General features: G+C 28.8%; 1 protein-coding gene across 5 annotated transcripts in view; it reads right to left on the reverse strand.

The window, feature by feature from the left end:
- The window catches only part of LOC119612714 (ribose-phosphate pyrophosphokinase 2), a 47022-nt gene that overhangs the window by 28195 nt on the left and 4962 nt on the right, over positions 1–13865 (reverse strand). For all 5 annotated transcript variants that reach the window (XM_037968562.1, XM_037968564.1, XM_037968565.1 and 2 more), the window contains one exon: positions 8230–8452. In XM_037968562.1, coding sequence (XP_037824490.1) covers positions 8230–8444 — 215 coding nt within the window. In that variant the 5' untranslated portion in view covers positions 8445–8452. The remainder of the gene's footprint in view (positions 1–8229; positions 8453–13865) is intronic.

Here is a 13865-nt window from a genome sequence, read left to right on the forward strand (position 1 = left end):
CAAATGTTTTTTTTTACACTACGAACTTTTTATAATCACAATAACGATAGTGTGTATTGATAAGAAAATGTTTTAAGACAGTTTAAAAGACATCGTTAGAATCAAGGGGGCTTTGGGAGGAGTGCGCAATAAGTGGCCCCAAAAGCAAAAACAACAGTAGGAGTTTTATTTTGCGCGTGTTTTATTTTTCATTTTTTGCACTTATTAGTTGTTGTCATTTGCTACTGTTAACTATTGTTGTAGTAGTTTAAATAGACTTAAAGTTAAGAAAGAATGTTGTCAGTTTAGCGTCATTATTATTGGTTAGAAGAGCTTTTATTTGACAAAATAAGTCTTAAATTGTTGAGTCTTCCATTTTCAATGTCAAGCGTTACATATCGAACATGATTAATTTTATTGATGTGGACAACATGTGTTTTTAGCATAACAACGCTATTTACCATATAGAAATGCATCACTAACATTTTGGATTAATGTACTGAATTGGCCAAGACGATCGTACGATTTGCCCTTTAAACACTTTTCTTGGACAATTTTCGATAACTTTTCGATAACCAATTAGTTCGAATCTTTACAAGTTAGTTAGTTAGTTTGAAAGGAAGATGTATATACATTAGTGCTGTAATATTCTACTACTTTTGATTACTCAATACTTTTCGTTTGGGTACTCGATACTTTTAACGGTTTTATTTTAAATTAAAAACGAGGAATTTTTCCTTTTTTTTAAGTAGAGTTAGAACAGACATCACACCTCTTTTGAGGCATTTTATTTTTTTTAGGTTGCGTCAATAAATATTTGTAACTTTTTAACTATTATTGCAGTTTTTAAATTATTTTTACATTGATTTGATATTGCTAAGAGTTGCATTTCTAATAATGATATGATCTGTACTACCTATAGAGCTGTATTTTTTCACTTCATAGCCCTTAAATTTAAATAAGTTAAATCCATATACAAGTCTGAAAGTATTGAGTACCCAAAAAATAGGGCAAATACTCGATACCCACTACTCAATACTTTAACAGCTCTAATATACATCAAATCCGAAGAAATACACCTAGGCCTCTATCGGGCCTGTTGTGCGCTCTACCGGAGGCCACATCTTTACAACAAAGTCTTTAAAATTTTGGGCTATCGGATCGTTCAAAATACCTTTGAAATGTGAAGTAAACTTATACAGCTCGAATATATATAAAGATCGGAAAATACTCCTGGATATTTTTAAGATATTTTTCGGTTTTGGATATTTTAACCTTCGCCTCTGGGACACTAAATATGCACGTACAAAAATTAAATGAATCACTCTTATTTGGAATAAATTTTGAAGCTCTATGATCGAATGAATAAGACTGACAAAAGTCGAACTCATCTGCAAATCACAGATAAAACATTTAGTGGAAGAAATAGATAAGAGAGATCACATCTACATATATCAAGCAATCCCTCAAAAAGTAGTATTTAGTTTTGACAATAATGCACAATGCTATATCCTGTGATAAGCCTCTATGATCGAATGAATAAGAACAGCAAATGTTGATCTCATCTGCAAAAAAACAGATTAAACATATAGTGGAAGAAATAGATGAGAGAGACCCCATCTATATTAAGCAGTCCCTCAGAAAGTTTTATTTAGTAATGCACAATGCTATATATGGGGTCGCCATTTAAAATTCTAGACATTCATCGTGCTAAATCAACGATTAATTTTAGTTTTAAGAGCTAAAATATAATTTCTCACAGTTCACAGTAGGACAGAATCCAAAATATTTGTAAATAAATCGTTAATTTCTAAACAGCATGGGAGTAGCAAAGGATATTATGGGGACTGAATATATATTCTTTACTTTTTATAAAATGTTTCAAATTTCTTTAATTTCAACCGCTTTTTTTTTTTGGAATTTAACATAGTTGTTAACATTGATTTATTGCTATAAAAAGAGAGCGCGTGTTTAGAGTTTTCGTATTTGAAAGGTAGTAAAGAGGAAAGAAGGTTAATTTAATTACCAACCAGAGATGGAAAGTTTTTTGAGACTTTTTTCATTAGTTATAAAAATGCAAATAAATACAGAGATCAGATTTGTGTTTATTAATTATTCATATATTTAAATCATTTAAACATTTTCACACTTCTTTGTTAGTCTATTAGGTAAATTTTAATAAAGAAATAGTGAATATTAACACATTTTGGTTTAGGATTTTTTATATTTTAAGTAAATTTTTAAGGAGTTTTAATAGAAATTTAAATCAAAACAAGCCCATAACTAGCAATTTTATGGTTTTTTGTAATTGACACTGTAATCGAACACTTGTTTACTCTAGCTTAGTGCTTTCAGCAAATCAGCAAAATGAGTTTTCTCAAACTTATAAAAATTTCATAGATATCAAATGATTTTAAAATATATAAAATCAAGTCAAACAATAAATATCTAAATAGTTAATAATATTAACAAATCTCTGCTTTTCCAGCCCTGTCAATCTAACAACCATAATCTATATATTTCTTTAAACAAATATGATTTAAAAGTAAATTAGGTTTTTTATCACATTTATTTTAGAAAAATAAACATTAAAATTAAATACGCAATTCACATAGACACTGTATCTACATATGTTAGACAAACAGACAGACATATCTATCTATCATTATGATAATTTAATGTTAATGTCATTGTATATAGAAAAAAAGTTTTAACACCCTACAAAAATTATCTATGTGATTGAAAAATGAAAAATTTTTGGAAAAAAAACACGCTCATTAAAAACAAATATGAATTTGTAAGATTAGTTTTTGGTATTTCATACCCCCTTAACAAAAGGTATATTGATTACACTATGTCGTTTGTAACACAACGAAATATTAGTTATTACAAGATTCCATTACTATCTAGCTATGTCCGTCTGTTTGTTGAACAATAGCACCTAAAAGAGAGGAACTAGATCGTTGATTCATTACCCAAAAGATTCTCTTCCGACCACCAAATAGGTGTATTGGAAACGAATTTAGAACTAAACATATGGAGGGAACCTAGAGACCTAAAATGTTTAAACCCTGTCACCAAGATATGAAATATATTGAAACGGTTAAGTAAGTTCTGAATCGAAATATATACATGAGATTGGTTGTTTCCATATCTGTATTATTACTGGCATTTTAAAACGTTAAATATTTTGATACCTTATAAATAAGATTCGGCGAATCCAAACACTCTTAATTGTTTTATCTCAGTGTGTCACACACAATTTCTGGCGATATTTGATGATGATAATATAAAATTTGTTTAGGTTATTGACTGGCAAGTTGTTGGTCGTCTTGCTAGCTAAATATACAAACAATATTTAAACGCGTAGTAAAAATTTTATTAATTCATTTAAAAAAAGCAAAAAAGGGGCCAGTGTTTTTTTCTTTTAAATCAGCTGTTTTTGTTATTGTTTTTTATTTCTTTCTATTCAGCCTTTTCGTTTTTTTATAGAAACCCAATAATAAATAGATTCTCCGATTATATTCTTTATCTGTATAGAGCATTTTCATGTGTCGCATTTGTATTTCAAGTAGAAATATTGTTTGATTGTTCTTTTATTTCTTTAAAATGTTTAAAAATGTTGTAGGTATGTATGTATGTCTGAATATTTCTTTCTTTTCGATTGGCTTGAAGCCAAATCAAAACATTGAAAGATATAGCAAGAAAGACAAGTAAACTACTATCTATCCAGTCATATGGTTTCTATGGGATTGTCTACATTTATTTGTTAGAAAAAAACATAAAAATTAAATAAATATTTATGTATATACTCTTGTTCTCAGTATATGTATGTAAAACGCAATGTTGGAGGTAAATTGTTAAAAAAAAACTATACCTATTTGTATACACATGTATGTATACAAAATTTATTTTAATATTTTTTTTTGAGTTTTTTTCGAAACCACATGTTTTTAGATGATTTGGTTTTATTTAATAGAGAAAAAGGTTAGAGATTATTTTTGTATTGGGTTAAAAACTTGTTTTATATGATACCTATAGTACGGAAACCAATAAACTTTCCAAGTAGATTTTGGTTAGTATCAATTAGTTATAAACTATAGTAAATCATCCCGTTAATATTCTAAATATACTCTTATTAAGCAATCATAGCTTCTGGAACTTCCTAAAGCCAGGAATCTGATATTTCAGGAATCTCTGTGTGGGATTTTAAAGAACACTTCAGGTTGTATCAAAATATGATATTCTTACAACTAGTGATAAGAATCTGAGAGAAATGGTAACTGTTGTACATTTCCAAGCATTCCAATAGATAACACTTTCTGAAATATTGGGACGCACTAGTCAGCCGTAACAAATTCAAGCAAGCAGGCAGGTATGGGCCATGTTCGTTCTTTTTGAATAGCCTGAATTACATAGGACCATGTTGTGGATCATGTAAAGGAACAGTTTTGGGATTAGTTTGTTTATGTGGTCGTCGCCTAGGACATCGCAACGTTAAATGGTACATGTTTCTTTCATATAATTAAATTTGTTTTGAACCAGTCCTGGTCCTTTACGGAGTACTCTTTGCAAGCGAGTACGGAGTAGTCTCAACTATTGCTGGCTTGAGTGATTCAAAAAAAGTTCCTTTCGGTTCAGCTTTCCACAAATTGGCCTACTTAGTTTATATATCACATCATTCTATACTTTAATCTTTCTGTCATTTCAATTGTCATATTATATGATGACATTTCAAATCTACAATGTAACCGAGAAAATGACTGACCATCAATTAACCGTTATTGTTCTTCGATACTTTTCACCCATCTCCCCTATTTATTCTTTATTTTATGTTTTTCTTTTCAAAATATTATTTAACTCATTCATACTTTTTAAAAACAACAATAAATACCTTTACTATTTAACATATGATACAAACTTTAATTGCAATAAAGAGAATGAGATAGAGCGCAATAAAGAGAATATTAGAAATGCGCGCGCATTATTAAAGAGTTTTGAAAAAAAAAAAACATAAACTGAAGCAAAGGAAGTAAAAAATACTATATAATAAAATATATACATTTTTTCTTACTGTATTGAATCTGAGCGCAAATAAAAAACAAATAATAAAAATAAGTGTTGTCAATTTGCTGTTGTAATTTTGAGCTTATGTGATTATAAATTTCAAAAATTTTGCAGCAATAGGCAAAAAACAATTTTGGGATGAAGTTGTCATACAAAATGTTTAGTTGTTATAACTTTTTCTTTCCAGTTTTTTGTTAGAAGCCCCTTTTTCTTTTGAAACAACCTTAAGAATACTTATCACAACTGTAAAAAGACGTTTTCACGTTTCAAAAGCAATAGCGAAATCACTTTCTTTCGAATCGAATAAGGAGTAATCTCCCAAGGCTTTAGTTTGGCGATCCATCGTAAATCAAAGGAATTCAAAAAACATTTTGCGCTACATTTATCTTTATGTCCTGGAAGAATACTTATCAAAACTTTAAAGAGCCTTTTCTATCAAAGATCATATCGTATAATAGTCACTAGACGGAAATTTCGCTTTCTCCCTGATGTCTCATGCACTGGAAGTTGTATAATTTGGAATAGGTTATGAATGCATTAGAGAATGCATTGGAATTAAGATCCAATTCTTTTTGAGACTAAATCTTGAATTCTTTTCTGATTCTAATTTAGCTCAAAGGTAATAAGAACTTGCTCCGAAATTTAGTCAGATCTGAGCGTTAGATTCATTAAAATTCCGACAGATGCGCAACATCATGCGAAAATTAGGCTTTTATTTAGCAATATTTCATTGCCCTAACATTACGGCTTTGTATGACTTCAAAAAAAAATATTTACATATTGTAAAAGTGGCGATACTCCCTATACTCTGCCATTCTTGCAGAACATCCAAGCATTTAAACTTTAAATGCTTGGCTTGCTTCAGCAGATTTTCAACTGGTCTTAGAATTTGTATGTATTTTAATAGAGTTTCAAATGTAGACATACTAAAGGTATTTTTAGACTACAATACTGAGTATTAATACTTGTCAAAAATGTTTGTATCATAATACAATTTACTAGTCTAAATATAATTTGTAATTTGATTTTCAAAAATATTACTGATTTTTTTTGGCATACGGTCGGTATTCATAAATTTTTTAAAACAATTCAAAAACTTTTTATTTTCAAACGTATTCGGGATGTATTTTATAAATACAATAAAAAACAAACAAAAATTGTAAAATACATTAAAAATAAGAACGAAAAGTGCATAAATAATTGAAAATTGGATAAAAAATATTACAAATATTATAGTGTAAACATAAAATGTATTTTTCGGATTGATTTTTTGAAAATGCGAATTATTTTCATAATATTTTTAATTTGAAGTGTGTTAATACTCAGTATTGTAGTCTGAAAATACCTTAAGAGGCATTAAGTGGTGCGATTCCTTACATCATTTAACGGAAAAGATTCTAATAGATCTTCTTTTATATTATCGGTTCGAATGTAGCAGATCTATACCAATACCCTGAAACTGATCGATGTCTTAAAAGTTATGACAAATGTATATCCCACATCTTTGCTTCTTCTATACGGTACTGTAGCTTTCATAACTCCATTCTAAGCTTCATTTTGGGGAAGTATTTAAAATATTGAAATTGACAGCTGTCAGTAGTCATGAGGTTCTAACAGTTGTTTATATTTAATTTACACCATCTAACTTTCAACTTCTTGATAATTAATTAATATCCATCTCACAGATGTTTTCACAATTTAAATTTTAAAACGCCCACTAAAAAGCACTTAATTGCTGGCGAAAAAAACGCCAAATTGTTAACAATTAAGAAAAAAATGTATTTTATAACCTCTAAAAAACAAAAACCCAAAAAATGTAGGCATGTTTTTTAAAAAATGATAAAAAATTTATAATTTTTCAGCAGACAAATTATGATAAATTATTTTTGGTTATTATTTGTTTGTTGTGTGATTTCTACACCGAAAAAAGCACATGATTTTTGGCAGTTTTTTTTTTTCTTACAAAGTTTTTGTTGTTGCTGGTTGTTTTGTTTGGTTCGTTATTACAATTTACAGTATTTTTCACACCTTTTTTAAATTTCTTTTAATTCCATTGTATGGTGGCATAAATTCTCGTCTTGCTAATCTAATTAATAGTAAAATTAAACAAATTGTTAAACTAAGTACCCATTTTAAACCAATTGTTGATAGTTTAAAAGGTAAAAGGAAGGGCAAGGGAGGATGGTTTTATGGTAACAGAGTAGAAAGGGAGTGATTTGTTAAGGTAGTAAAAAATTAACAAAGAACAATTGTTTCTTTTACAGGCATTTTGTTTTTTCTTTACAATTAATAACAGTAGGTACAGTCAATAATGATGTAGAGAATAATAATAAAAAATAATAAGAAAATGAATGAATTAAATCAATATGACAACAAATACAACCACAACACAATACACAAAACAGAACAGAACCTTTTACCATACCAAAACCCTACAGCTCCTCCCTTTATCATTGATTCTGTTACTTATAACTTGATGATGGAAAGTAAGGTAAAAGAAGACAACAAACACCTTGTGTTTTCTTTAGTCTTTGGCAAAGGCAACAGACATCCTTGACGCTAAAAAGTGGCTCTGTCTGTCTGATTGTGTTTGTGCATTATGCAGGCCATTGTGCAAGTGTATTTGTTGTTATGATTAACAAGAACAACAAAAACAAACTGCAAAACGTTTGCTGGGTCTCTCATTTAAAAGACAATTTATACTTTTTCTTCTATAATTAAATTGTCCATTTAGTTTTAAAGAAAATATTATAAATAATTAAATAAATTTCACTCTACTGCCTGTCGTTTATTTTGTTGGTATGATAAATTGTTTGCATGTGCTTTTTTGGTTTGTCAGTTTGACAGTAATAGCAACAAAAACAACAATATTTTTTTAACACAGTCTCTCACATACACAAAAACTCTAATATACACACATACGCTCCAACACATATATTTTTTCAATTGCTAAATGTTCACGTGTTTTTAAGATTTTTTCTTCTTCTTTGTATAATTTTTTTTCTAGTTTACACACTTTTTTTCTTTAAATTTTTTTTTATAAATTTTTATAATTTTCTTATTATATTCACTAATATTTATTGAGTTTTTTATTCACTTTTTTCTTTGTTAAATTTTCCATTTTCTGCTTTGTTTTCGATTTTTTCCATTTTTTATTTTAGTTTTTTTTTAATTTTTACTCACCATGTTTCCAAATTACTGAATTTTTTCGTTACGACTTTGCCCAAATCGATACCCAAACGGTCGACAATTCTTTGGGCCAAATCCGGATGCGATGTACCCGAAAACACTTTAATGTTTGGCATTCTGGAGTGTAATGAATTTATTAAGGCTTGTTTCTCCAAATTGTCGCGTATCAAACTTTTTGCGCGTATCGGATTAGCAGATCGAACTGGCATCACACAATCTACGAGTACAAGTTTTTATATATTTTACAAAAAAAAATATAAAAAACACATTAATAAAAACAACAAAAAGCCATATGAGCAACAACAATAATAACAACAACAATAGTATTTTTTCTCTTAATTCTATGTTAGTATGAGTTTAATTTATTGGTAGTAGTGCCCTAGTAGGTAGAAAATTTTAATTTTTTTCAAAATTATACTCTTTCACTCAAAATTCTCTTACATTCTAAAAGAAAAGCACTCTATTAAAACGAGTCAATTTTTTATCTCTTTTTCATTATTTAATTTTCTACTAATTTGTCTCTATAAAAATGTTTGTGTGTTACACTGTGAGTTGTATCTGTTAGGTGGTTTGTTGTTGTTTTGCGTTTTGTTTTTTGATTCTCTACAAGTGTTGGTGTTTTTCTTCGTTTTATTTTTTCGTATTCTGTAAGTTTCTTTTAAGTTAGTGGGGGTTTGTTTTGTCGATTCTTCTTTAGTTCAATGTGTTAAAGTTTTCTTAGTAAGCTTTTAACAACCCCATGTGATAAAATGTTTAAAGTTTTTTTATTCTCTGTTTACTCTTAAAGTTTAAGCTTTAGCGAAAAAGCAGTGAGATAAACTCTCGGAAAGATTTTGAAGGTTTTTAAAATGCCGGTAGATACAAATTTATATTTATATCTTAGAGTTAAACAGTGGCGTGGTTATATATTATTTCATGGTTTAAGATTATTTACAAACAGGGATGGCAAATGGAAATTTTAAATTGAAGAAAAAAGCTTTTATTTGCAAAATCGATTCTTCGACCTTTTATTTACCAGATAGTCGTCTTTTCGACTTTGTTACGACAAAAAGTCAACTCTTCGATTAGCTTAAAATTAGGGTTCTATAGTTGAAACGGAAAGTCGACTTTTCGACTTTTTTCATTTAGTTAAAAGTCGACTTTTCGACTTCTCGACTTTTTGCATTTTGTGAAAAGTCGATTTTTCGACTTTTTTCATTTAATTAAAAGTCCACTTTTCGACTATAAGTATTTTATAAATAGTCGACTTTTCGACTTTTCTCGACTTTTCGACTATTTTTTGACTTTTTTCAAGTTTTTCCGACTATATTAGAGTTTTTTACTTTTTTTTCAACTTTTTTAAGATTTTCGACTATTTTTGACTTGTTTCTACAATTTTCGAGTTTTCAACTTTTCCGACTTTTCGACTTTTTACGACTTTTCGACTTTCTTCGACTTTTTTCGACTTTATTCGACTTATCGACTTATCGAATTTTTCGACTTTCAGACTTTTATTAACCAAGTCGACTTTTCGACTTTTTTCACAGACCATAGTCGAGTTATCGACTTTTTTGGAACAAAATAGTCGACTTCGACTTTTTTCGACAAAAAGTCGATTGTTCGATTATTATTATAGAACCCTACTTAAAATCTATTTATAGAGCCCTACTCTGGTTGGAATTGAACCCGTGAACTCTGGTTTAACAGACTAGAGCAGTAACCCAGCGAAGGCACACTAGTCCATAGATTAATCAATTAATAAGTTCATTTAGTCTATATACTAGTTAATAACAAATCTATATACTAGAGATAATACTAAAGCGACACGGCCACACATCAAAATTGTTTGACTCAAATGGTAAGTTTTTTTATTGAGTTAGTGAAAAAACTCACATGTATATATGCGGTGTGAGTTTTTTTTACTAACACAATCAAAAAACTTCAGGTCTAGAGAATAGTCCAATAATTAATTCATAGACTAGTCTCAAGACTAGTTAATATACTAGACCATTGAAAAGTCTTCAGACTAGCTCATAGTCTAGTAAAAAGTACTACTTCAAACGTCTGTTGAAGTTGCACTTTAAAGATTATAATTTTAATCCGGATCGGGTCATTGGTATACCGTTGTACTTCTAATGATCGAATTGTATCAAATATGAATCTATAAAATTGATAAAAGTTACTATTTGAAAAGATTAGTCGTCAAATGAGAATGTCGTAAAGAGTTTGACATTTACTCCATTTCAATATTTCTAGTCTATATACCAGTCTTTGAACTCCTTTATAAGTACTTAGGTGCAAATTAATAATGCTGGTGGTCCAAGGAGGCCCACAAGAAAGAGAAAATTCCAGACTATACTGGACCTACGTTCCTGGACAGGCGATATTAGTGAACGACAGGTTTAAAAAAGTGTAATCCTTGATTGTAAATGGAAATACCTATCACATACATATGTATTTAGCATAGAACCAACAAAGCATATTAATATTGGGTCGAAATGGGGTCATTGCTTTATTAAAGAGTAATTAGACAAATTCTAACTTATAAGTAAAACGAATCTCTGTAAACATTGCTGAATATTCTCTCAATCGAAACGTATGTATGTAAAATATTTGACCGAATTAACCAGGAAACGTCATTAATGTATATTGGATATATTGGACGGTTATACACAAATACCAGACAGACTCAATCGCATATAAGAAACAGAAATTGTCAGGAACTGTGAAACATTGATCCCAGATAGTAGATTTTTGTCAACAGGAATGTTAGAGAAAGCTTCTGCGGCAGTTTGAGCGGGTGACTCTAAGCGGGAAGATAAAACGAGTCTACGGATCTACATGGAAAACGAGATATACTGCCGTCTACACAATAGCATCGAAGCGAAATCCCGTGCTATCGCGGAATATATAAAATATATTGAATTGCATATGAAGCTAACAGCGATAACAGCTGATAAGGTTAAGTCTAATTCCGTTTGGGCTGTAAAGTGCTATAACTAAACATTCTTCCCGTGATTAGCTCTGTATCACATAGCTACCAGGCCACTTGGGAATAAACGGCAATTAAAAAGAAAGTATACTTGTTATAAATGCTAAAGAATTAATGTTTTTTTAAATAATACAATTAAAAAAAATTAGATAATTGCTTGACACTCAAACATATTTTAAAACGGATTAATTATATATAGACCATAGAAAAACTTATAAAAGATGTCTTTCCATGATGAGAGTTAGGTTCAACAACATTGGATGGGGCATTAATGTCGAAAAGTAAAGAAGTTATAGCCTCAGTCCATTGGAAAATAAATTAATTTGATAACTTTAAGAAATGAAAATGATGTTATACATTTACGGAAAAAATAATTTTACAGAACATTACTATGCTTGACGTAAAAAGAAGAATAACTAAATGGGTATTTTATAAAGATTTCCCACTAAAAACATTTTCGGTAACACTTTTCATCTTAATTTTTTTATGACTTTAGAAAAAAACTCATCAGATACGGCTAATAAAAAATACCAATTACAAAAAAAAAACGATATACCTGGCAACAGGTACTAAATTTAAAAGCAACATGTAATTTACTTGTATAAAATGAAAGGGAAAAATGTAACTGGAAATTTTTCAAAATCAAACTTAACATTTTCAAGAACATTAGTTTATCAGTTCAACGAACGTCAAGTAGTTATTATTTGGATTAACACTGTAACAAAAAATTATTACGAATTGAAAATTGTATGAATTTTCACATATACGCCTAACGTCAAAAACAAATTACGTGAATATACATATACATACATTCGCATTAATTAAATTTTTGACACTAGATTTTTGCTATTTTCTCTTATTTTTAGTTCTGTTGTCTTTTCTATAAGTATTACTAAAAATTTCGATTTATTTTTGTTTTTAAGTTAATATAATTTGTGAGGTTTTTTTATTTTTAAATTATTTAATGTGTTGTTTTACTTCCGCATTGTAGAATTATGTAAAAGATAAAATTATTTTTAAGAATAAAAAATAAATACAGTAAAGAGCAAATCATAAACAATAAAATTATAGTAAAAACAAACTTTTCCGAACTTTCTACTTAGAGATTATTTTTTAAGTGTTAATATATGGAGCTTAGGGGACGAAGGAAACCGGTCTAGAGAATGTTTAGTTTTATTTAATTCTTTATAGAGGAACAATTACAACGAGAGCCTTGCGAAAAGCCATTTCAGAATGAATAAGTCCGAGGTTAGTTTGAAGGTATGTATTCTTAGTGGACATTCAGGTTTATGGGCACAACTATACAAAATTGAAAGAATCAATTCAGACAAATGTGAATAGTCGAAATTAGATCCAAATTTTTATCTTAGTAGCAATGTTATTCCAGTTCCCTAACAGTGGTTTATTCCTTCGTATTAAACATCTTTCTATTAACCACAACTATGTTCTCTTTTTTAAAGAATTAAGCAGAGTTTAACTCGAATCTGGCCTCAGAATTTCTCCATTACAAGAGGTTTCAAGATATATTGTGCTAAAATTTGAAAAATTACAGCATTGAGTTATTTTTGTTAATAAAATATGTATGTTTTATCATCTTATAGTCCGATCTGTCATATATTCTTCTTTTTTTCCACGTTATTTAGCGAATACAAACGATTTTTAAACTGCTGAAAAAGTATTTTTATAGGAAAAATTATGACAAATGTAAGTTTGTAGTAAATTTGTGTAAATTTATGTTTGTCTCAACCTGAAGCTTGGGATATCTCGAAGAAAACTATATATATAACATTTCTTTTTAAGTTCGCAGATTTTACTTTCAGATGATAATATATAATAGATTTTAAAAACAAATACTTCTTCAAGCTTTTAAAAGGTCCGATATTCGGATTCAGCACAGCTCAATAGTTTAAAAAAGAATGCTTTGGTCTATTGTTTAACAATTTGTTGGTCTTTGTAATTAGCGAAATATTCAGCAAACAAGCTAATATTTTTGATATAATTTTTAAAGAAAACTAATTAATGTTGCCGAATACAAAACTTTCAATATCTTACAATAATTTCTTTAAAATTTAGACTGATTTTGATAAAACTGTTAAAATAATTGATAGCGGCTGAATCTATTTCGAGATATAAGCCATTTTAAATAAAATTTGTTTAAATTTGATGATTTTGGAACAAAACTTTATATTTTGTAGAATTTTTTAATACTTTGGTTTCCAAACTTTTTAAGGATAAAAGAGCCTAAACAATTTCAGAAAAAACACATGTTTTTAACGAATTTAATTTAATCACTTAAAAATAGGAATATTAAAAGTCCAATCACATTTATTTTTGCAATACAGAAAAACAGAATATTGAACATTCGATGTCTAATTATTTCATCATCTATATATATAAAAATTAATGTGTGTTTGTTTGTATGTTTATATGTTTGTATGTTTGAACGTTATAGACTACTAAACGGCTGAACCGATTTTATTCAAATTTTCACAGCGTATTCCTGTATGTCTGGAATAGGTAATAGGCTACTTTTTATTTTGAAATTCCAAGTGGGCGAGGAGCCACGCCCATATTAAGAAAATATTAAATCCGTATATTTTAGATAATATAACAGTTAGAGTCCTCAAATTTTGTCGGAGCAACTTTAGTGTCAATATAA

Source organism: Lucilia sericata, unplaced genomic scaffold (genome assembly GCF_015586225.1).
Source record: "Lucilia sericata isolate MDLA Ls3-8-SP2 unplaced genomic scaffold, ASM1558622v1 Contig001813F_arrow, whole genome shotgun sequence".
Taxonomy (NCBI): domain Eukaryota; kingdom Metazoa; phylum Arthropoda; class Insecta; order Diptera; family Calliphoridae; genus Lucilia; species Lucilia sericata.